Raw genomic sequence first — 26102 nt, forward strand, 5'->3', positions numbered from 1 at the left:
AGAAAGTTTAAGAGGAAAATGAAAAGCAGCCTTAAGCCCAGCACTCAGAATTACCTGTTAACATATGCATGCGTTTCTTTCCAATCTTTGATCATGCACACTCATTTGAGACCTACGCATAGTCAGTTTTTTCACAGTTGGGTTTTCCCCATGCCATTAAAAATTCTCAAAGTACTGGATGTTTCACCCATAAAATTCATATATAATTTAAAATGTAAAAATCTTCCATCAAGAAGGAAAGCATCTACAACAGGCCAGAGTGCCACCCCCCCTCCAGCCTTCCCTGTGATGACAGCTGCTCTTAAAGTGCAAAGCAGAATTCCAATAATTCAGGGACCGGGGTGCCCCCCAGCCTGTGGCTCCATAGTTTGCCATTATTTCATTCCGGTTATATTTCAAAACTCGGTTATTTTTCATCTTAGGTTCTGTGTAAACTGATCACCTTTCTGAAAAATAAAAGAGAACAAGCAGGCTGTTTCAAGCAAGCCCACCTTTCCTATTAAGCCAAAACCTAGGAAAGCAACTCTGGAGTAAACCATCCAAATCCTCAGGTGTCACGCTTCCCTGCTCTGGCACATTTGCACAGCACTTCACTGTGTGCACATGATCTTATCAACCCATCCCCATGACCCAGGGGGCCATAAAAGCATGGCGGCCAGGAAGGCCAGGCCCCAGCCTGCTCCTGAGTGGGCTTGAGGGGCGAGGGTGGCGAGAGAGAAGGTGTTTATGTTTGTAGTCTGGGCAGACTTGAGGAGAAATGTCTGCTCTCACAACTGCAGCTGCCGCTTTCCCTCCAGAGTCACTCAAAATGCTACTTGGAAACACAGTGCAAATCAACCCCTTCAATTCACACCGGGGATTCTAAGAAAGAAATGTTAAAAGGCATTATTAGCATCCCCTTCTGTATTTCCCTTGCAATCATTTGCATTGGCGCTGACTGGGCATTATCAGAGCTGGGAAGGCACATGCACCCTTGTCCAACTTTCCCTGTGACGCTCTGGCCATAGACAGGCCCTCCTCCTCTTTTGCCAGGGCCACAGACCCTTCCTGCACCCCACCCCAACCCCCAAGCTGCTACATCACTGGATTTGGCACTTCCTGCCTCCTATTTCAGTCTCTTCTATTTCCCAAGTACTCTCACATTTAATTGGCTTTTTTCTTTTTTTTTTTTTTTTTTTTTTTTTTGGTTTCTCCCTTAGCCGTGCCTGCATCTCCTACCTGCCCTGTTAAGCTGGAAGCTCAGCCTTGCTTTCCCGTCTCTCCCTAGTATACCTTCCTTGCATCCCTTACCTGGCTGCAGGTGTGCCCCCCTGAGGCACGGGGAGGTTGGCTTTCTTTGTTTGCTTTCGTTTTGTTCTTAAAAGGCACTTCAATGGTGTAGGCATTTACATTTTCCCCCAACACCAAACACATCCAATTAGCTGATTAGCCACATGCTAATTCATTAGAGACACCAAACTCTAGCTGGCCACCTTCCACCTTCGTTTCTCTCTCCCAGCTCTTTCCCTTAACCGGTTCCCCTGATACCTCTCCCAACTGCTTAGAAGCATCAATTTTTCTGCCCAAATCATTAGAGAATTCTCAGTTTAATAACAGACACAAAAATACCTGATGGCTCGAACACAATTTTTTTTCTTGTTCCTACTCAAATGGCAGCTCTCCACTACAGGCTCAGGGACCAGGGTCACCCATCCCATGACCCCATGGTCCACCAGTGGGGGAGGTGGACACAGCACATCCCCTATGAGCAGCCCAGGCCCAGAAGGGCCCACAGCACTCCCAGATGGGCCAAATTAATCAAGCCATCACCCCTAGGTGCCGAGGAGCCGGAAAATGTGGTTGAGCCAAAAGCTATTATATTCATATTATTATTATAAATTATTAAAAATAATTTAATAATATTAAATTATTTTTCCATTTAGTAATTTAATATATGCCATCTAACAAAGCATTTGTATCTTTAGTCAATTAAATTAAAGTAGACCTGCCAGCTATAATGTAGCAGTTGCAAGATACACAGGGTTCAGGCACCACAAGGTGATTCCAGACATGCTGCCTGCTGGACGGTTAGTAAAATGGGAAGGTGTGAGTGTGCCCAGCAAGTGCTCCTTGTCACACGGGGGGCCTGCATTTGTGTAGGATGGTCAGAGGCACAGATGCAGCCCTGACGTGGATCACCAGTGCTTTGTGACACAAGCGGGGGGGAAAGGGCCACTTAGCAGAGATTAAGTCTCCTAACTGTCAATCATACCTGACAAGTTACATTGAAAAATTTCTTCAGTCCTGTTAATGACACAAACATCTCTTGATTGAAGGCAACACCATCATTTTTTTTATGGGTTTGGAGTAGAAGAATATTCTTAAAACTGATAGAAATATACTTTTTAAAAAGAAAGGGAAAAAAAGGAACCTCTTTGGTGAAGCCTCGGAGCCCTTTTGGGGTCAGCTGACAGCCTCACTGTGTGCCCAGCACAGTCACCCCTGCCCACTACCCTTCCCAAAAGGTGCCACCAGTTCAGGACAAATGCCTGGTGCTTGAAGTTTACAGTTGAGCCAGAAAAGGGGGGAAGCAGGTTCAAATGTAGGGGATACAGATTTCCTCCATGATGTTTTTAAAGTAAGACACATCACCAGCCTTGGAAGGGTCGGCTTATCTAACAATCCCTCTCCTTCCACTTAGGGACTAGAGCAAGGGCTCAGGTGGCCTTTGCACAGCCGGACAGCTCACCAGTGGTCAAGGCACGACTGCACGCCAGGTCCTCCCGCGTCCCTGCGGTGACAAGTCCTCCCCTGTCTTGCAGAGTTTGGGACCGGAGATCGTCCCATGTGAAATCATATCTAGAGACTCTAAGTCATTCAGTTAAGAGGAAAATTAAAAGCACCATAAGCCCAGCACCCAGAATTACCTGCTAATATTTGCATGCATTTCTTTCCAATCCTTGATCATGCACACGCATTTGAGATCCTACGCATAGTCGGGCAAAATTAGCAGTGAGAAGCCAGAGGTGACCTTTCAGAACTGACCGTGCCCACCATGGAGAGGGGGCTGGCAGCGGGCCTCTGGCCTCCATCCAGATGCCACACCCCACTTCGGGCCCCACCCAACCTCAGCTGCCTCTTCTCTGACTCCTGTCCCCGTGTCTGTTCTAAGAAGGGGAAAAAAAGTGAAGAAGCTCATTGACACTTTATGGGCCATTCAGGGCATGATCTAAAAGTGAAAGCAGTCAAATAAAATAGCAGGAGCTCTGCAAACCAAATGCTTTTTCTTTCTTGTGCTGAAATACATAAAGAAACACAGATCTATGGGACAGATTTTTAAAGAAACTAACCAACCGTGAGCAAACATCCTTAACATCCATAAGTTAAGTTGGTACCACTCAAGTACCATATCCAGCTATTGTCTCATTCGGATAAATGATGCTTTCTCATCAAACTGCTTTTCTCCTTTAACCAAGGGGGGAAAAATGCAGTTGCCAAGGCAATTCATGGCAGAGTCAAAAGACAGAGAATAAAAGCCCAGGGGAAGAAACTGCTTGTAAAACTTCTAGGAAGCTTTGAAATTATTGGCTGAACAAGAAATTTCATGCAGTGTTTATGTGTGTTTAATAGAAGATTCAGTTCCAAATTTCCCATTGCACTCTGATGCTAGAAGAACATTCTCAATGCACCATTAACTGATGATTGTACAATGTATTAATCACAAAGGCCATCAGAAAGAAAGTAACCATAAGCCAAAACTGCAGATCTTAAATGTTGAGGCAGAAACCAAATCAAATGTATAAACACACAAAAAGGGAGAGAGAGAACATTTCCCCACACATTTTTTTTAACCTTGGCATTGAATCAACCATTAAAGTACAGTGCCTGCTTAGTTACCAACAACAACAAAAAAAAAAAAAAAAAAAAAAACAGAAAGAACAGACAGCCTGAAATTTAAAGCCAGCAATTGAAAGTGCCCACTCAAACTCTTACTTTAAATAAGAGAGAGTAAGAAGGGAATATATATTGGATGCCTGTTTCTTGCCAGGCACTGTCACATTATGAGATCCCACTTAACCTTTCGGCAACACTATGAGTTAGATTTCGGGACCACCATTTTGAAAATGAGGAAATGAGGCTCCACGAATTTGGATAGCATGTCCAAGAGCCCCCAGTTGCTAAGTGGTAGAGCCAAGATTATCTGAATCCAAAAAAAAGTATTCTTTGCTCCAAAGCGCACTGCCTCTCACATTCCAAGGCACCTAGGATAGATGGGGGAGACATCCTGCTGTAAGAGCTGACACCATGGAACTTGCCAGCAGGGAGACAATTTCACAGCAATAAGCTCTGTCCCAATGGAAGGGGTGGTGAAGTACTTATGCAAGCTAGACTGCAAAGCATGGCAGTCCAAATCACCTAGAGACCTGTCAGGATGGCATCCAATAAAAAAGGCTTCCTCTGCTCAGTCAGTAGCTACACAAATGGTATTTTGTTTCACTGCCATATACAAAGTGTGTGTTTCCATTATCCTCAAAGAGCTAGCGTTTCATTTGGTTTTTCTTTTCTTTTCTCCAAACCATTAGCTAATGTCCTGGAAGGAGACTCCATGGATCAGGACGTGGAGAGCCCCGTGGCCATCCACCAGCCAAAGTTGCCTAAGCAAGCTAGGGACGACCTGCCAAGACACATCAGCAGAGACCGGGCCAAAAGGAAAATCCAGAGGTACGTGAGGAAGGACGGAAAGTGCAACGTCCATCACGGCAATGTGAGGGAGACCTATCGCTACCTGACCGACATCTTCACCACCCTGGTGGACCTGAAGTGGAGGTTCAACCTGTTGATTTTTGTCATGGTTTACACAGTGACGTGGCTCTTTTTTGGAATGATCTGGTGGCTAATCGCTTATATCCGAGGAGACATGGACCACATAGAGGACCCCTCGTGGACTCCCTGTGTCACCAACCTCAACGGGTTCGTCTCTGCTTTTTTATTCTCAATAGAGACGGAAACCACCATCGGTTATGGCTACCGGGTCATCACGGACAAGTGCCCAGAGGGAATTATTCTCCTCTTAATCCAGTCTGTGTTGGGGTCCATTGTCAACGCATTCATGGTGGGATGCATGTTTGTGAAAATATCTCAACCCAAGAAGAGGGCGGAGACCCTGGTTTTCTCCACCCACGCGGTCATCTCCATGCGGGATGGGAAACTGTGCCTGATGTTCCGGGTGGGGGACCTGAGGAATTCCCACATCGTGGAGGCCTCCATCAGAGCCAAGCTGATCAAATCCAAACAGACCTCAGAGGGGGAGTTCATTCCCCTGAACCAGACGGACATCAACGTAGGGTATTACACAGGCGATGACCGTCTGTTTCTGGTGTCACCGCTGATCATCAGTCATGAAATTAACCAGCAGAGTCCATTCTGGGAGATCTCCAAAGCCCAGCTGCCCAAAGAGGAACTGGAAATTGTGGTCATCCTGGAAGGAATGGTGGAAGCGACAGGTAAGGCTTGTTTCCTCCAGAGATATCTGTGAGATCGATGCTCATTTTAAACTGGACATGATGTTCCCACTTACTACAAATGTAGAAAATTAAACGTCTCTCACTGTTGGCACCATCCCCTTGCTTCATGAAATAGTACGCCTATGTGTGCTATAACCTCAAGTACATCTATCAAGAAGTCTAACCATTTAACTTATAAAAAGCTCTTTGGAAAGCAAATTAACAAACAATAAAAATACACCACTTGGTAGATTATAAATTTCCAAATATTTACTTCAAATAAAATTTGACCTGTCTCGAAAGCACTTTTACAATTCCTCTACAACACTGCTAACTGAAATACTTGAGGTTATTTACCACCAAGCCAGAAGGAACAGGTTAAGCCTTTCAAAGGAAGCCTGACAAACGGCTTTAATAAAAGTGAAATTTTATCCCTTCTTCGGAAGCCCTTTGCAAGATTCATAGAATACCGTGTGCTACATTTAACTTATATCAAATGAGCTCCTGGTGTTTTTTCCACACTCTACCTGCTAACATCCCAGGAGATACAATATGAGGACCCAGTAAACAGCTCCAGTAGGAAAGAAAAAAGCGGAAGAGCCATTCATCACAATCTTATTGGCCCTTCTGCTATAATGTCTAATCATTGCTGTGTTTTAGGGAAGATCTGTTCTCAGTAGAGAAAACGGTCTCTTTTTATTGAAGTCATTTGTCGTTGGTGTTCACTCGTATCTGAACCTGACACGTCTCACACATTCTCACAGTAAAGCAGCTTCTGTCCATATTGATCTGTAATATCCCACAAAATAGACCCGTAAACTCTGACTTAAACTAGCAATAATGCCTCACGGGAAAAATATAGACTGGAGCCCTAATTCATTAATTCCCTCACTGTTCTTCTGAGTTACGGATATTAGCCTGGGGATCCTCTTCAGTGATGCAATCTGCCCTTTGTGCTTTTAAGTCTTGGACTAGAGGCCCTGGGTTGGTTTATATCAGCTGAAAATTCACGACCAGAAGGCTGGCCCCAAATTCCTCTTCCACAAGTGATGAGTAACCTAATCCCAAGTCTCCCTTTCAAATCAAAGCATCAGTCCCCTGTCCCTGACTCCCTGAACCCCCAGGCAAGGCCACAGCCTCTAACAAATTTCTCTATGGCGGTGTGAACATTTGCAATAAGGTTTAAAGATGTAGCAAGCAATGAACATGTGAGTTAAAGCCTGCAGAGGTATGTATTCTCCTTTCCATAGAACAAAAAGAACATGCACCTAATCTGAAAATGGCTTTAATGACTAAATAATGTTGGGATCTACTAAATACATGCTGCAAAGTTTAATGAAGCAATCTGTACTTGAGCCTGACTTTTAGGAGCACTTCTGCAGCAATAGTTGTAGGGGAGGGAGAGGAGGGATTGCTGGGGGGACGGAGAGGAGGGAATGTGAGGAGGAAACAGCAAACTGAGAGCTCTGTAGCTTTGGCCCAGACCGGAAGCTTCTCTACCTTGGCTGAGCACAAGGACTCCCCCTAGTGGTAGGCGGGTCCAGGCGCCAGCAGCCTGACGGACCACTGGCCACACAGGTTTTACCTTGGATTCTATTAACTCTCCCAGTAGGGCAAGAGGGAGGTCAATGGGCAAATCCTGTAAGAGCTGCGCCTCTGAGCTCACAAAGCAGAAGCCACTGGAGAGGCACCCTCTGGTTACGGATGTTAATCTGAGCTCAAACCAAAGCAGGATCTCAAAAAAAAAAAAAAAAAAAAAAAAAGATAAATGAATACAGAATGAGCAAATTATCTTTGTGATGTCCCTGAGCGGGAATCCTCCCTGGGGCAGACCTTGTCTTCCTGCTGACAGCTTGTAATGAGTGAGCCTTTCCAGAGCGAGGAATCATTTTCTTGGTAATTAAAAGTGCAACTTGCCTCTGAGCATCCGGCTGCCTTTCTACTGCTTTCTTAGAGAAAACTGGGTAGTGGCCAAAAAATGGATTAAAGCTTTCACCCCTGGGTTCTGGGAAAAGGCAACCACTAAAAAATTATCTTTAAAAAGTAGTTTTCTAATTTCTGGAAAGCAGGGGGAGTGTCCTAGAAAGTCCTGGGAGGGGTGGGGAACGCTGTTGGTGGAAGGTGGGTGTGTGTTTTGATCTTTTCCTGATTTGCTTTCTACAGTTGAGTACCTCCAGCCAGTCTGATCTCTCTCCCGCGTCAGCAGGGTACTTGTCTTTTTGAATGGAAAGCACAATTGGGATTTATGGGTATTAGACAGGCCCTTAGGGGGGAAAAATGCTTCAATATATCAAAACAACAAGAAAAAAATAAATGTAGGCCAAATGCATGCTGGAGGAAAACAAATGCACAAGAATCCAATCATTCATTGTAGGGTTGTATGGGAAATCAGGAGCCATGGAACCAGCAAGCTGACACGAAACAACTTATGCTCTTCTCACTACTTCTTTGAAAAATGCCTCATTTGGCCTTAGTCTATCATGTTCAGTGACCTCAGTTAGGGGTCTCTTCCATGATGAGCTCCATCTGCCACCTCCACACAGGACCCCGTCCTGTCCTTGGTCTGCTGGGGGCTTGTCTGCACGCTCGCTGCTCCATCGATGCGTCCCATTCCAGTGCCAGCTGTATCAGGGCAGGCCTGCTTTGTCACACTGTTCAGAGTCAGGTTTGTTTTTAGAAAATGGATGTGAGCTCCTTGAGGGCAGGAGGGGAAGCCTGGCCCATCCTTGTCATCCCGTGGGTCCTGCTGATGAGTTATCTGGCCATGATAAAGGACAGACTCTCGTCCTTCAGGACAGGCTTCAACCTCATCCAGCCCAGAGACAGAGGGACATACGTGCTGACCTCCCAAGAACCTTCCAGTCATGTGATTCTATTTTTGAAAATGAATCAAACCCCAGAAAAGTCTGACACCAGCACCTAGACATCTGGGAGCTGGCCATGTCTCATCCTACAAGCATATTTTAAAAGGCCGGCTGCTGATGCTCCTGCCACATGGGCAATTTTGGGATAGTGGTGTTTACAGAAGGGTTCGCAGCTACGTAAACAAACATGCTCAGCAGCTGTGGCAAATGTGCATTAAAATAGTAAAGCATTCATATAGACCATTATTTATAGAGGGCGACTTGGGCTACAGGCTGCTTGACAGCTCCATGGAGCTGGGCCCGCTGCCAGCCAGCTCCTCACTATTGCTTTTCTGATTGACGAACTTCCATATTTATCCCCATCGATTATGCAACTGTGAGGGGCAGCCCTGTCCAAGACTTCGGCAAATGTGCCTTGTTAGAATGAATTCCCATTTAGCTTTTTTATGTTATACTTTGTATTATGCAAAGTATGAAACTTATACAAAAGTAGAGAGAAGAGTATAATTAACCACCATAGACTCATCATTCAGTTTCAATAATCAACTCAAGGCCAAACTTGTTTCATCCATATCCCCCACTCACTAACTGCCCGCAGATTGTTTGCAAGTGAATCTGCAGCATCATATCATTTCAGCTGTAAACATTTCTATATGTGAGTCTAAAAGATAAAGTTGCTCCTGAAAACATAACTATTAATACCATTATGACAATGCAAATAATTAACAATCATGCCTTAAGATCCATTTTCAATTGTCTCATAAACATCACTTTTTTAAACTGCTTGTTAGCATTAGGATCCAAATAAAGTTAACACATTGTGATTGGCTGATATTTTTGTGTTTTTCCCCCTTTCCTGTTAACGTTTTTCTCAAAAAAGAGTGAGAACTTCTAAAAGATTGAAATATTGCATGGAAAACTGGGCAAAGTGAGGAAGGGAGGAAGCCAACTTGGTGAAGAGCTACTAGATGTCAGTTGATAACCAGAAGTCTGTGTCTGTGCGTTTCTCCATGGGAAAGCTCGGTTCCATTGCTAGGTTATCGGCAGCCACAGGAAGAGAGTTCAGTTGCATAGATCACATCACAGGATTCTTGGGTTAGAAGGAATTCTCCCCCAACTCCTAATTTACAGAGAAGGAAACGGAGACCCCATAGGATGTTTTTGACCCGAGTTAAAAACTCGGGTCAAAAAGCCACAAGCTGGGCAGGACCCCGAGACGCCCCCCCCCCCCACACACACACACACAATGGTACTGCCCAACACAATTTTTCATGAGGATCCTGTGGAGAAATGCACCCAAAAAGATGACTGGCATTTAATGTGCTGACACGCTCTTCTCTTTTCTCCCACCATTGGTTCCTCTTTTTCTTTACAGCCTCTCTTTTGGTTTCTGTTATGTGTTGAATTTCGTCCTCCAAAAAAGATATGTTGAAGTCCTCATCCCCAGGATCTTAGGCTGTGAGCTTACTTGAAATAGGGTCGTTACAGATGGAATTAGACAAGTTAAAATGAGGTCATCCTGGAGCGGGGTGGGCTCTCAGGAGGATACTACTGGCGTCTTTGTAAGAGGGAGAGATGAGCCACAGCCAAACCCGGGGGACATGTCGTGTGCTGGCTGAGCAGAGATTGAAGCCGACAAACCACAGAGCTCGGAAGAGGCAAGGAAGGTGTCTCCCCGATAGATCTGGGGCTTCCGGGCTCCGGAACTGTGAGATAATAAATTTCTGTTGTTTCAAGCCATCCCATTTGTGATACTCTGTGACATCAGCCCTAGGAAATTAAAACAGTCTCCAAATGTTATAATTCACTTGAAAATTCCTTATGCATTTACATAAATTTTAAGCAACCATATACTAAAATGAGATGAATAGCAAAACAGTTTTGAAGTCAAAATCAAGTGAATATTGTCTGCAAAAATACCCCTGGGAGAATAAAATGCTCTGTCGGATCTCATTTCCATGTACCATTTTTCTTTGCTGTAATCAAAATGTCACTTTACTATAATAAGGAAGAATATGAGATTACAGAATTTGAAAAGATGACATTTCTCAGATAAGATAATTGAGGGTTAAACATTATAGTACTCTTAAGTTGTTCCTAGTAATGATATTTCATAGCCATTCATTTTTTCAAATCTCATTTCCTCCTTTAGATAAGTTACTGCTAATCCCGCCATTGGCAAGCCATGTCTCTGGATTTACCATTTTTCCCTTAAGAGTTATGACTCCAACTATCTAGCCTGAAGAAAAGAGTTAACTGATGAGATCAAAAAGGTTAAGAACTTGGGTGAAAATCACAGAAGTATCCTCCAGGTAAATCGCTATTAACAATATTCAAAAACACATGAATACTTTTTCCTAGGTAGAAACCTAGTATTCATCAACAACAAGAAATCCAACTATCCTTTCTTCTTTGAGGATTAAGTTCAAGTCATTTATTCAGGGCTTCCTTCCAAAATGTCCGCTGCAATGTAATATATCCCAACAGTGTCTTTGGCTGGGTAAAAACTGATGACAACTGCTCCCCAAATATGGTAAACTCTTTATAATCTTCAGCAGCTTGGGAACACTGTGTTCTGGTTCACCAACTGTCCTAAGAATCTGAGATTGGGTGCTGTAGAGCACACAAAGATTTTTAAACTTTCTCACCACCCTTTCCAAGAAGAAGGCTGTAAGAAACTCAGCTCTATAACTCTATTAAGCATTTTCCCATAATTCAGAAGGCATTTATAGCCTTATTATTTAAAGGCACTACAACAAAGTCTCTATTTATGATTGCGGTTGAAAAGACCCAATTGATGAATAATCACGAAATTTTTCACTATTAAAACAACAGTGCCAGAAAATCCATTGGTCTTCCTTCTCCAAATATGCCATGAGGAGCTACTAAAAGAATACTAAAACAGTGCTCACCAGAGGTCAGTTATGGTCAACAATACAGTTTAGAATTCAAACCATGAGAGAAATTAAACAGAATCTAAAAGGTACCTCCGACCCAAACTCTAAAGTCCTTATTCATGTTGGAAAGAAACAGCATCATTCAAATTAGGAAATGAGTGTGAAGCCTCTAATTAGCATAGCCTTAAATAAATAGAGCTTTATTATTTCCTAGGGCGTTCAGGAATATGAGTGCTGGCCGCATGTTGCCAGCAAAGCAGTTCTACCAGACAATTTCTAATGACCGGAAGAGGCTCTTTGGGAAAAAGCATGTAAATTATTTATACACACACACACACACACACACACACACACACACACACACACACGCATGCTAAATAGCTAACCTGCCAGAGAAACTTCTTTTCTTCTTAAGCATACCCTTGCCCCATTATTCCACACCAGCTCACTTACAAATGTTGTTTATTATACTATTAAGTAAGCCTCTAATTCTCAGATGCCGCTCTGATTCCCAGGTAAAAGTAACCTCCCTCAGCTATAACTCAGCTTCTCTGTGTTTGTCTTGTGCATTTATGGTGTCAGACCATCCTGGTTCAAACCACTGCTGCTCCACTCCCTGGCTTCCTCAACCTCTCCATGTCTCAGTCTCTTTAGCTCTAAAATGGGGGCAATAATGTCACCTCCTTCGCAGGTAATCTTTCAACTTCCCAAATTCCATTAAAGCTGATCATCTCTTTCCCCTCTAGACTTCACTGGGGAAAAGCAATAGAGAGCAAAGCTTTGTGGGGATGAGAAGCCAGGCATCTGGGAGGGTTGAGTCCCAAAAGTGGCTCAGTTATTCCAGGGAACTTGCAGCTGCTGCCTCGACAGAGTGACAACTGACTCCCTCTCGGCACGTTCTCTGAAGAGTCAAAACTGCAGATGTCAACCTGAGTGCCACGGCACCAGACGCATGCTCGCAACGTGGGGATAAATGCTGGCCTCACCTCTGCCTCAGTCACCTGCCATGAATTACAAACTGATGGCATCTAAAGGAATGAGCATCACTTGATTCAGAAAGGACAGAGCATTCTATAAATGGTAACAGTTCATCACAATGATGTCTGCCCAAAGTGGACATGAATGCAGATTATTTGCAGATCTTCTGAGGCAACAGCTCAATGAGGACAATACCAATGGTTTTCATTTGACAACAATATTTCTATATTCCCAATCCCCCTCCTAGACTTTTCATAAGAATCCTGAGGAATCAGCTGATATTCCAATTTGGAGAATGTCCTTTTGGGCTGTTAACTCAACTCAACTAAATAATACTTACTTATAGATATTCACTTATAGATACTTCAGCTTTGAAGTATTGCTTTGCTTCAACAAACATGACAGCACTTGTGAATTTCTATACAGCCAACTCCATTGTTCTCTATTTACGAAGAAAGAAAGATAAAGATGCTGTATCAGTCTGCTTTGGCTAAGTTATGTTTCAATAACTGCACCCCCAAATTTCAGGGACTTCAAACAGCAAAGTTTTCTTTCTCATTCACATTACATGTGTGCTGCAGCCTGTTCACATCCTCTTCACTCCAGGATGCAGACTGAAGGAGCTGCATGCTCTAAGACATGCCATTCTCATGGCAGAGAGGAAAAGAAGAGAAATGGCAAAATATCTCACTTCTGTTCACAATTTATTCAACATACCAAGTCATATGACAATGCCTGATATTCATGGAATGGAGAAATACAATCATTTCAGAGGGACTGGGAATAAACAATTGAGAGCAATAATACAATCAACCACAGATACCCTAGTGATTTTGAAAAACAGTAGATTGAGTTGAAAACTTTTTTTGAATTAGGGCTTAAAATGTCTGGTAGTCATTAGTCTTGTTCCCCAAAGATGTCCAACTTCCATCTTTCTAGATACATGCTAGGAAAATAATATCCCATTCCCACTGGGCATGCATGTGACATTTTAGTCCCATTAATGTAAGTGTAACTGATGAGAGTCACTTCTGGTAGAAACTTGACAAGCCAATATGTGATGTTCCCTTCCCACTTCTATGGCCCTTATGGAAGCACATGTCACACTGAAGCCCCCATCATCCTGGACCCTGCCAAGCCCCCTGGGACATGTAGCATGATTGATAAATAATCTTATGTTGGGTGAAGTCACTGAAATTTGGGTTGTTTGTTACCACAGTAAAATTCAGCCTATCTTGGCTGACACAAAATGCCATGCGAACATTTTGACAAGTTGGCCATTGTATACTTGCCAGGAAATGAATTCGTAGCTAATTACTTTTCAGCACTTGTACTCCCTCCCTGAAATTCTCTCTTCTTTGGTGAAGACTTGGAAGTCAGATGGACTGAATTCAAATTCTGTCTCCACTCCCGACTGTCTGTGGGTCTGGCCATATCATGTTACTTAACCTCACCAAACCTCTTTTTCTGTTCTGGAAAATGGCAGGGAGACTTGTACCTACAAGGAGAGTCCATTGGATAATGCGTGTAATACCTGGTGCATGGTGAGCTCTTGATAAACTTTAGATAGAGATAGAGTTATTTCATTGGCTCGTATTATTCCCATCTTCATTCTCAGAGCTATCAATCATTTGGTGCTTACTGGGTGCTGATGACTTTATTAGATGCTTTATGAAGATTATTTTCAATCCTCAAAACAATTCTGCAAGGTAGGTATCATCCTCATTCACAAATAAGGAAGCTGATTCTAATGTGGGGGTTGGGAGGAGAGCAACTTGCCCAAGTCCCCAGCTGGTTAAGTGGTAAAGCTGGGTTCAACTCGGGGCTACCCACCTCCCCAGTATGTCTTCCCCAGTGCCTCTGCAGAGGAGAAATAATACACAGAGGCATGCTCCAGGATCTCAAAGTAGTGATTATTGATTAAACTCCATTAGTACACTGATAATTGTGGCCCAATGATATATCATCTCTTGATTACTGCCTTGGCTTCCTCACCAGCTTTACCTCACTTAACCACAGAAGGCAAGCAGGGGTGATCTGCTCTTGCATAACAGTTGGCATTGAGTCTCTCAAGAGGGGAGCCTACTGGCTGGCACTCTCAGAACCAACCCAATTCAATGTTATCAGGTGACTGTGCCAGTGGACGCTCTGGGCCAACCCCATCTAAAATGGCCTGGTGCCATGCCAAGGAAAGACCAAAGCACACCAAGCAGCCAGCTTGTAAATTCTTAGGAGAGAGAAGAGTAAAGTTTACAATTAAAAGGAACGAATCCCTTTTGACTAAGAACTCCCTGCCAAAAAGCACTATAACAAAAAAAAAAAAAAAAATTTGGCCAGCCTATTAAACACCATTGCAATTTTCATTTCACTGTAAAAAATCCAAGACTCTTTTTTAGGGGGGGGGGGGTTGATGATGATGATAATTCTCTAATCACTGAGACAATCCCTGGAAGATTTAAATTAAACATTTTTCTAAGTAAATTCATTTCCTTTTACGTTTCCCCATGCATATTTTATATAGGGTGAATATTAAAGGAAATTCCTGGGTGCTAGTGGGCTAATGGATAGGGAAGGGGCTGATGGGCAATGGTTTAGAAAAGAATACAGAATGGGGAGTGCGGTCGCAGTTGATTCGTCTGGGGGAGGGTGGTGGCCGGTTGCTAAATCCTAGGCTCCCAGGATTGCTCCGAGGGTACCGGCGGCGGGGGCTCTTTCCCGGAGGCGAGGGCGAGGCGGGGGACTTGGCCAGGTCCCCGGCGGAGGCGTGCAAGTATGGAGGGCGGCGAGAAAGGAACAGGCGGGACACGTTTCTTTTTGGGTGACGAAAACCAAGAGAGTTTATTAGGGGAGAGTACAAGCTTATATCGGGCATTTAGAGGGCGGGGTAGCTGTAAGGGTTAAAGGCTTGGATTGGTTCTGAGAGGGCGCGGAGGTTGATTGAAAAGGGGCGGGAGTTGCTCCGGTAACGGGGAGTGGGTGGGCAAGGTAAAGGGGGCGGTTTTCTCCGGCAAGCCCTCCCCAATGGTTTTTACTTTGGGGTGAGGAAATGGGGCCTGCATTCGGCTCCACTTTCTCAGGCCCGGGGGGCCGTGGAGGGCGCAACCACCCGTGCCCAACTACCTTTCCTAGGGGCTGATCAGTTCCCCTGGCCCAGGCCCGCCAAGTCAGAACTCGATAACAGTGTCCCGCAGGGAGCTCCGAGGAGACGAGGTCATACAGATCACATGTAAAATAGGAAGACTAATGTTACATTCATACTGGCCCAAAATTAAGTATGGTTGATAAAACTCAGAAAGCTAAAGAAGTAGCAAAGTAATAGGCTTTTATTTGCTTAAGACAGTCCATTATCCAAACTGCTTGCCTCCCCAAAGAAAGTCACAATGGATGCACAACCTACATGGAATGGAAGTGATGCTGGTCCATAATTCTTGTAGAAGCTCCTAATAATCAACAAGGTTTGCCGTGGGGCAGGAAAGATTTCCAAACACCTTCCTGTGCCTTTCCAGTATGACTTCTTTGTGTTGCACCCAAGGGACCTCAGCACATTCAGCTTGGCCTGTGGCTGGCCATGGCCCCAAGGCAAGGGGAAGAAAGGGGTCAAGTCATGACTACCAGTGCAGAGAAAGGCAGCTTAACCAGTCACCAACAAACCAGGCCATGAGCAAGGAGGACAGCGACTGTTTTCAAGGAAATTTCACAGTCACTGCTGCTGGGGCGGTCTGACACAGTAGCCATTCTGTAATTGGTGGATGAATTAGTAATCACCCGTGGCGAGAAATGCTCATTCCTGACAAGGTTCACTGTGGGCAGTCTGAGTTCCTGTGCCAGCAAACAAGGCGTCCTCTATGGTTACATTGAAAGGTCGAATGACACAGTGGCATTTCTTCCCTTGTGGTCTGGCCCATGCTCACCAGCTGCAAGTGGGCATCTTGGCAACACTGAGAATCTGAAACCTGGGAAGATTGTGGTCCGGTGGAAGGGGACAAAAAGGCTGTGTGCCTCATGGGTACACTCTAGGATCTCTTCTTATGATGATGAAACAAAATCCACAGGTGGACCTAAGGAATATGCATTTAAATTCAAATGCTTAGTCTGTTCATTTTCACGCTCACTAAAACAATGATTTCCACTTTCTTCTCTCTCTTCAGTCCCTGTGAGTACCACCTCCCCTGTCCTCACACTCAGTTGAGAAAATAGTAGCAACCAGACCAGAAGACCCCATCTTCACACTGACATATCAACCAACCCACGTGGGCCTTTAACCCCACACTCTGCCTTCCTCCCAGTTACATGAAGCCTGTTCCAATCAAGGACCAATAGTCTTCTTTCTCTCCACCATCACCAACCTTTTCCTAATAGTTTACTTACACCAATGTAAAAACATTCCTTAATAGCTACCTGTTAAAGAACAACAAACAAAAACAAAATTCTTCTCTTGATCCCATGTCCTTTTCTTGTATTGTCCCATTTCTCTGGTCTTTTACCCATATTACTTCCAGAAAGAATTGTCTATAGCCTCCATTACCAATATATTATTTTCTAACCCCAATAACCTTCTATTCCTACCACACGACTGAAACTCTCCAACAGTGTCCATCCTGCCCATTCCCAAGGCCACGTTCTCACTTGAACCCTCAGCATCATTAAGGTAGTTGGCACTGCCTTCTTCTAGAACAGTTTCTTCCCTGACATCATTGACTCCACTACTTCTTGTTTCTCCTCCTATCTCAACGAGAGCTCCTTTCCAGTCTCCTCTGTAAGCAAATTTTCCTCTCCCTGACCTCAAAATATCAAAGTGCTTCACAGTCTTTTCCATCTGAAGACCTAGTCTCTGTTTTCCCTCTCTGATTACAGCCAAGCTCTTGACTTTATACCATCCTTTTGCATGTGATACCAAATTTCTATCTCCAATTCAACCTCTCCCCTGAGTTCTGAACTCATAGATCCAACTACATACTTGGCATCCTTATGTAGATGCCCAACAAGCTTGTACAACTAATGTAACCAAAAGAGAAACTAGAGATTTTCTGCCCTCCCCTAGAATCCATTCCCCTCTCCAGTCTTTCCTATATTCAGAAATGTCATCAACCACACACTGACTCAAGTCAAAACCTGGGACATCATCCCTGATTCATCTCATCCTCTTACCACCCAGGAATCTTATGGGTTTTACTTCCAAAATATGTCCATCTCTATAGCTACCATCCCAGTCTAAGCCATCATAATGTGGAGGCAGTAGCATCCAAACTGGTCTCCTTGTTCACTTTGACCACCCTACAAAAGTTTCTTTTGCACATAGCAGCCAGAGTGCTCTTAATAACCTGTAAATCACAGCAAGTCATGTCCCATGTGTAAAACCTTGCAATGGCACTTGGAAAATCCAGATTCCTTACTGTGGTCCATAGGGCCCTTCCAGCTGGCCCTGCCGGCCTCTCTGGCTTCATCTCCACCCACTTTCCCATCACCATGCTCCAACCACATGGCTTTTCTGTTCCTTATGTGGAGATTTTATTCTAGGAGGACTTCTTCTCTGGCTACCTGTTATGGGTTGAATTGTGTCCCCAAAAAAAGATATGTTGAGGCCTTAACTCCTTGTTCTATGAATGTAGCCCTATTTGGAAATAAGGTCTTTGAAGATGTTATTAGTCAAGACGAGGCCTAACTGGATTAGGGTGGGCCCTTGATTCAATATGACAGGTGTCCTTTAAGAAGGGGAGAATTGGACATAAATAGAGAGATGGACGCAGAGGAGAGAGCCATGTGAAGATGGAGGATACAGAGTGATGCATCTACAAGCCAAGAAACCAAGTATTGCCTGTAAACCTTAAGAGCTGGAAGAAGCAAGGAAGGATTCTCCCCTACAAGTTTCAGGTGGAGGATAGTCCAGCTGACACCTTGACTTTAGTCTTCAAGCCTCCGGAACTATGAGGCAATATATTTCTGTCATTTCAAGCCACCCAGTTTGTGGTACTTTGTTTTGACAGCCTGAGGACACTAAGACACCCCCAACAGAAACCAGCTTCTGGTCACTGTGCATTACATCATGCTGCATCATGCTTATCACCAGTGACTTATTTATCAACAGTTAGAATATAAGCCCCATGTGAGCCCCTTGTCTTGCTTGTTGCTATATTCCCAGAAACTAGCACAGTTCCTAGAATATAGTAGGCACTGAATAATCACCTACAGGGTAAATGTGTAGAGGAAAGAGTGAATGAAATACCCTATTGGTCACAAACCAGCTTGGTCCCTCAAGAGCTACAGAAAGAAAGCCTGGAGTTATTTAAAATTGTCATACTTGCAAAAAAAAATGTGGAAACCCCTGCAGGGAGGCACCTCATCTTGTTCTCCTTTTAGATTCCCTTCCTCCACCTTCCATTTAAAATGTTTTTAGCTCCCAGGGCTCTGTCCCAGGCCCACATTGCTTCCCTCTGCACATCCTCCCACAGCAAGCCCTCCCCCTGCCTCTTGGCTTCACCTCCCGTCAGTGTGCAGGGTCCGCGTAGATCCCACCCCACACCTCTCTCCCAAGCTAGAGACCCAGACAACTAACTGTGTCCCAGACCTCTCCATTCGGACGGCTCCTATAAATATAACTTGTCCTAAATTCAGATCTGCTCCTGCTCATGCTCCTGTATTCCACACTGTGATGAATGGTACCACAAGTCTCCCAGTTGCCCAGATCAGAAACCTGGTTTTCACCTTATGCTCTTTCCTCGCCTGCACCCTGCAGCCTTCCCACTCCCACTCGTTCGCTAAGCTCTGGGCAGCTGCGAGCCCCTAGGCCTCCTGTGTGCAAATTAGGGAAACGCATCTCCCCCAAGACACTCTACTGTGCTTTTGGCTGGGAAATTCTTGCAATAATTATACAGATCTATACTTCCTTAGATGCAGTAAGTTATGCATGTGCAACTTACACATCCATATGCAGTGGCCCCTGCCAAGCCTTGTCCATTCCATCTCAGATCCACCTCTAGTATCGAAACAGCCTCTCTTCTCCAGCATCACGGCCACAGCCCAGGTTCAGGCCACCACCCCCCTCCCACCTGGACTATTACAACGCCTCTGCTCTGATTTCCCTGAGTTTCAACTCTCATGTCTCCAATCCCCTCCTCACAATTGTCAGAACAAATGTTCTAATGTACAAGTCCCATCCTCTCACTCCCCAGGTCAAACATTTTCAGTAGCTGACGAGTAAAGCCCAGTCTTCTTTGCTCCACACTGTCACATCTCTGCCACTTATCCAGATCCCTGTCCCCACTAATACTTATGCTACTGAAATTCCTGAACACACCATGTTCATTTCCCCTCTGGTTTCCACATGTGCTATGATATTATCTCTGCTTATAGCATCCTCCTCTGTTTGCCTCTCAGAAAACTCCTACTCATCCGTCAAATCCCTCTGCTAACACTGCCCCTCTGCAAAGCCTTCCTGACTGCCTGGCAGACTCTGGAGCCCCTCCCTCCAGATGCCACCTGCATTTGTATAAACCTCTCCTGCATCAGAGGAGACTGACAACATGGCTTTGTGTCCCCAACAGACTACATTTTAGAGAGCAAAGATTATGCCCTCATTTTCTATTCCCGACCACTGGCACAAGGATTGCGTGCTAATAAAGGCGATGATGAATAAACAATTTTTTAAAAAGAAGGGCTGGCTTTTCTAATGGTGCCTCAGCGCCTCTGAAGCTCTTCCTTTTTATCAGTGTCATGTTATCTAGATTGTCCCCGGAGCCGAGGGCAACATCTGTCTTCTCGATGGAAGCTCTTACACCATTTAATTGAAAAATTAAAGACACGTTTTACTGAAAGTTTGTTTATTCTATATTATTTCCAAGCCCAGTACTTAGCATGCATCTTATGAACTCTAGTCCATATAAGCACGGATAGTTAAAGGCAGAGATGCAAAAGGAAAACTTGTACCAGCATTCAATCTCGGAAAGACTCAAGAGGCTCCGCCAAGTAGAAACATCTCTGTGCCCTTCTTTACCAGTCTTGTCTGATGGGGGCTCACCAGGGCCGAGGGACGGGATTCCCAGGGTGATCATCTCACATGGCTCTCATCTGTCTAATTACATGCACAGGGATTTCTCTTTGATGTCCTCTGGTTTCCTTCATAAATCCCTTCTCTTCTGCCAAAGGAATAAGCTAGCCTCTCAGTAAAGCAGAGAATGGGAAAGGGTGACCGTTTTACATCTGTTTCTAATCCATAAATAAGGAAAGGGTGTGTCACTGAACAACCCTTACTTACCCACTGCAGGAAGGAACCAGAGAGTGGGAGAAGCCTCCTTAAGACGTCTGCTTAAAGGATGCTCAGTAAAGACTCAACAAACAAGGGGTGTCAGGACCCTGCAGGCAAGGGTCTTTCAAAGCCTGCCGTGCGCCTGGCATTGCCCAAAGATAAAAAAGACCTTATGGAACTCACGTCTTAGAGCAGGGGGTTGCCATTAAAAGGTGATGGGGGTGATGTTCTAAAAAGGACCAGATAGTAAATATTTCAGGCTTGACGAAAAGTTGCAACTACTCAGCTCTGCTGCAGTTACCCAAAGCAGTCATAAGCAATAAATAAACAAAGGAATGTGTCTACATTCTAATAAAACTTTAAGTATGGACACATAATTTTCACATTATAAAATATGGTTAATCTTCCAATTTTTTCAACCATTTAAAAATGCTAAAGCTATTTTTAACTCTGCCCTGTTCTAGAAGATGAGACTGACAGAAACAAATTATAATACAATGTGAAATGGGATAATGCATATAACAGGAAAATTTTAAATGAGGAGGCAGACCTAAACAAGGACTACGAATTCATGTCTGTCTGTCATACTTCCCATCAGAACCGCACTTTAAATGTGCTCTGCAATATCATTACCAATGACAACAATCAGGGTTTCTCTCCAAAGAGAAGCATCCACAGTCTAAGAAGAGACAAAATAATTTGCATCTTACTTTGCATTTGCATTCCCTCTGAATGAGAATATAACAGAGAGCAGAGGTTTTTTGACCTTTGGGAGAGAGCTAAAATTGAACTTCTGTTCAAAAGCAGACTCATCAGTAAACAATGCTATTATTAACATGCTTTCACAGGAAAAAAAATAAAAGACCATGAACATTTTTGTCTAACAAGCGCTTGCAATAGATAGGATACTCTCCCGTTTCCTTTTTTTCCTTGCTCTGCTTTCCTTTGGGTGAACAATACTCCCACTACTTAAAGTTTCTCAAATCTTGTCACTACTACATTTATTCTCGACATCAATTCATTTGGAGGTTGAGGGGCCTAAGCTCCATTCCACCCCGAAAAAAGTCTTCATTCAAACTTCCCTCAGGGAGTTTTTCCAGGAGGCTGAGTGTAAAACACAACACTTAGCAATCAACAAAGACACACAACCTTTGCTATGAATTACACATCCACACAACACAACCCTGCTCTCTAATCAGGCAATTATGGACCATTGGCAATGCAGACAGGTGTACTTAACAAGCTCATCAGAAAGGCCTCCATTTATACAGAACAGCCTGTTGTCAACACAATCTACAGTGGGGTTTTGGCCCTACTGATATCATTTAACCTTCCTACTCACTGATCCAACCAAATATGGTAAGTGAAAAGACCTCACAAAGACCCAAACATGTGCTTCAGCTATATTTCTATCTAATCGCAGGATTTTGGATCTGAATTACTGCAAAAGGCTCATGAATAACAATTGAGCATAACTTTCCTTAATAAAAACATTTTACCCAGAATAGATTTTCATTGATAAACATGTCTGGGGAACCAGGTTCTCTCCTGGTTGTCTTTTGTTCTCTGATTTTCCCACACTGCTTTTCTGTGATTTCTTTTCCCCCTACTCTGAATTCCCCACACCCAGTATGGTCGGAACCAGCACCACCTCCTCCATGAGGCGCCCCCTGATTCAGCCCGCCCTGTGCACTCTTGTCTACTCAGCTCCGCTTCGCCCAGCAGGCATATCCCTTCATCAGGTCCTGCGCAGCATCCTACTTCCCAGCCTGTAATTTGCAGCTATAAGCTGTTGGACCCTGATCTTGTTCACCTTCTCTCTCCCTACCTCCCTTAGCCAACTGCTGAGCATATGAAGGTGGCAGTGCCTGTTGGTGACAGCTTAGGGGAACTTCCTGGCCTGTCCCTATGCATCCAGACCATGCCAAGGGTTCTTTGACAAGTTGACAAGTGTCAAGACCAGAATCGGCAACGGGCTCAGCTACAGAAGCTCAACACAGAAAACCCATCTCTGATCCTCTAATTGATCCTGTTAGCAATGCTACATCAGGACTCAGGGGCACCAGAAACAATCTGCTACATTGTATCACATTTGCTTACTTATTCTCTCTGGTTATAGCTACAGATATATATGTGTGTGCATGTGTACACGTGTATATTTGAGTTTTTTTAAATCATTTGAAAGTAAGATGCAGACTCAATGCCCCTCTATGCTTAAATTCTTCAGCATGACTTTCATAAAAACCAAGTCTTACAAGACCATAGTACAATTATACCAAAATTGGAAAATTAACAGTGATTGTATGCCATTCTCTAATCTGCAGACTTTATTCAGATTTTGCCAGTTTTCATAATTTCTCTTACAGTCAAAGAAAATCCCAGGTTGCACTTTGCATTCAGTTGTCATGTCTCTTAATCTCCTATAATGGGGTAGAACACCTCTGTCTTTTTTTATCTTTCGTGACATTAATTTTTTTAATAGGACAGGCCAGTTATTTTATAAAATGTCCCTCAACTTGGGTGTTTCTAATGTTTCCTTGTGATTAGATTCAGGTTAAGCATTTTTGGCAAGAATACAACTGAAGTAGTATTCTGAGAAAGTGCATCATTTTACAAGGCGCACGATGTTGATTTGTTCCAGTATTGGTGATGTCAACTCCAATTGCTCAGTTAGGGTACTGCCTGGTTTCTCCATTGTAAAGTTACCATTTTTCATTTTGGAAAAAGCATCTGTTGGGTAAATACTCTAAAACCATGTAAATATCCAGTTCCTCATCAAACTTCCTCCACTACTTTTAGCATCCCTTGATGAGTCTTGCTCAAATCAGTTATTATGATGATGGTTCCCAAAAGGTAGTTTTCTAACTCCGTTATTCCCTCCATTATGTGTTGCCTTTCTCCCATGAGGAAGAGCTTTTCCACCTCCTTTATTCATCTACCTATTTATTTATTCATATAGGTATGGACTCGTGGAGTCTTATTTTGTTTAATGGATTATCGTCTGCTTCTATCATTATTTACTTTTGATGCACAAATTATTCCCAGTTGGGCCAGCTGGATCCCTTTCAATCTTCCTCCTATGTCCTTTAGGATATATCCCTGTAATTATTTCATCATTTCCTAACTTTTAAGCACAAAAAGATATTTCAAGCGCACCTTGTACTTTTCCAGTCCCAGCCCTGGAATCAGACATTTCTCCAAGGAGTCCTAGTTCCTTATAGTAAAAAATGATCTATAGAAACCAAGATCAGGGCAGAGCAGACATTTAGGGCCTTGATTATTTTTTGATGGAGGATGTGGGGAGTCCTGCATCTCCCCTCTAAATGTGTGTGGGATGCCTTCCATCCAGGCTGGAAGAGAAGGTTGGTTCTTCCCCAACTCCAACTGGCTGCTAAGTGTACGTAGCTGAACTAAACCAGCTCCAGAAACTTCTCAGGGAAGATCCCAAGCATATCCCCTCCAACATTTATCAGATAGCTGGTCTGACGTGAAACTATTTGAAGAGGCTTGCGTGAAGACACACAGCCCCATATTCTTTCAGGGGGTCTACAACCAGCTTTTTCACCTGGCAGAGGAGCAGGGAATGACCTGTGGTTAGAAGTCCATTGCTGCAGGCTTTTCTCGAAATGCGTGATGTAAAACCAGCCCTGTGCGACTGGCCCTGTGTCTACCAGAAGGCGCCATTGAATACACTTAGCAGCCTCCACACCCCATCCCAACACATTATTGCAAACTCTACAGGAGAAATTTCTTCATGTCTTAACACTAAGAACAGCTGGACTTTGCTTAGCGACTGATTCACTTTTATCTTATGGCCACTGTAAGTTGTGTGTCTGACCTAGTATTTTTGTGGTTGCAACAATGCTTAGAACAGATCTGTGGTCTCTATAGCAAGGCTGAAGTTAGTTATCACAAAGCATTTCCATAATACCTCATTCCTGGTGCTTTTTATGACCCATCCTAGGTGGTGTTATATGCTTTATAAACTACTTATATCCTTTCTGGAACAAGTCAGAGTAAAAAGAAACAGATACAGTATCTTCATCATCACTAAGAATTTGTAGTCTCCACATAAACTCCCCACAAGACTCTTAGAATGGAGAACCTGCCATTTTGCAGGCTAAAATTCAACAAAGGACCAAGCCTGTGACTTAATTAAGATTAATTGTAATAATTTATCTAAAATTATGCAAAGCAAAATCCACTAACATTTGGCTCATATGTTACAGAAATCTGGCAGTATTGAAAAATACTAAATGCCCTATCATCTCTTCCCCAGAGCTGTCCACCCCCCTGCTCTTTATTTAACCACATGAATTTGTTGTTGCTAAAAGAGCCATCCAGGGTGGGAAAGTTCATGGGTCTGAGAAAAGGTGATGGGGCACCATGCTGGTGAGAAAACCAACATGAACAAGTTACAGGGCATTCTGAGGGTCCAGTCGTCTTCTTCTCAATGACCAAAAGTGTCTTCAGGGAGGGCCTGGGGGAGGTGGGGGGAGCGGGTCGCAGCAATCTGAGGCTGGAGTCCAGGCTAGTCACTTCCATCCTTCTTGGACCTTTCTCCTTCCAGGACCTTCTCTATTGCTTGCCTTCCATGTCTCTTTGGCAGGGGGCAGACTGTTTTCCTGGTGGCTGGCTCAGCCCATACCACTATTTGCCTGGAAAATTCTGTTCTAGCTCATCCAACAATATTCCTACTCCAATTCCAGAATCACATATCAATTTATATTGAATTATTAACTATTTTGTTAATAGTGTGGCCTGAGGGGCTCTGGGTCCTAAGCAGAAGACTGCCCACCCCCTGGAGAGGCCCAAGAGCCCCAAAAAAGGCCTCCACCCACTGTGTGCTGTCACCCCTGACCTTCTGGCTTGCTCAGATCTGCTCAGCCCACTTTGCCTGGCCTCCCCTCAGACTGGCCTCTTTCCCACTGGATTTGGCTAATTTGAACCGTAGTTTCCCCACACTGCTTTCTTGCATACCCCTCCATCGTAGCTACCTGCCTACACTTTCACTTTTCAGCTCAGGTAGACCCCAGGGCCCCCTCCTTGTCAAAGGAGGAAGCTAAGACAAGACACTATCCCCAATTGGTGATGTTGATCAAGAGATGCCAGTATTTATACCCCTTCTCAGATGTCCTTATACTAGACATTGTTTGGATAGTGCCTAAAACACTGATTCTGTCTTCAAGAAGCAACAAAATACCTATAGTATAGCATGTGGTGCCATCCATTCCAGAAAGAAAATGACGGCATTCCAATAGTTTGTCTGATAGATTTCTGAATTGGATTCATACTATTAATTTCCTGCTATTGGAAGAGAAAGTATCATAGGGATGTTTCTTTCCACCTATTAAACCTTTTAACTCAAAACAAAATGCTACCTAAATGGGTGAAACTAGTAATAAATGAAACTGTTTTTTAGGTTGCTTATATGATTAGTTTCAACATGGTTATTTATTCTAACTTTAACTAAATAGCCATTTATTCAAGGAAAGTGATGACTTTAGACATTTGGACTAAATAGATGGTTCTGTAGCATGTCACTGGGTAATTGTGGACCACAGTGGGAATGTTTTGTTTCTTACAGAATGTCAGACTGTCATTATTCTGTCTCTTTGAGGCGAGTTTTAAGTGTGCT

At 43.7% G+C, this 26102-nt stretch overlaps 1 protein-coding gene across 1 annotated transcript in view; it reads left to right on the forward strand.

Annotated features, from left to right (window-relative positions):
• Positions 1 to 4570: 4570 nt before the first annotated feature.
• The window catches only part of KCNJ6 (potassium inwardly rectifying channel subfamily J member 6), a 102607-nt gene continuing 81075 nt past the window's right edge, over positions 4571 to 26102 (forward strand). Inside the window, exon 1 of the mRNA XM_037847233.1 lies at positions 4571 to 5483. Within this exon, the coding sequence (XP_037703161.1) occupies positions 4586 to 5483 (898 nt within the window). The 5' untranslated portion in view covers positions 4571 to 4585. The remainder of the gene's footprint in view (positions 5484 to 26102) is intronic.

Source organism: Choloepus didactylus, chromosome 1 (genome assembly GCF_015220235.1).
Source record: "Choloepus didactylus isolate mChoDid1 chromosome 1, mChoDid1.pri, whole genome shotgun sequence".
NCBI lineage: Eukaryota > Metazoa > Chordata > Mammalia > Pilosa > Megalonychidae > Choloepus > Choloepus didactylus.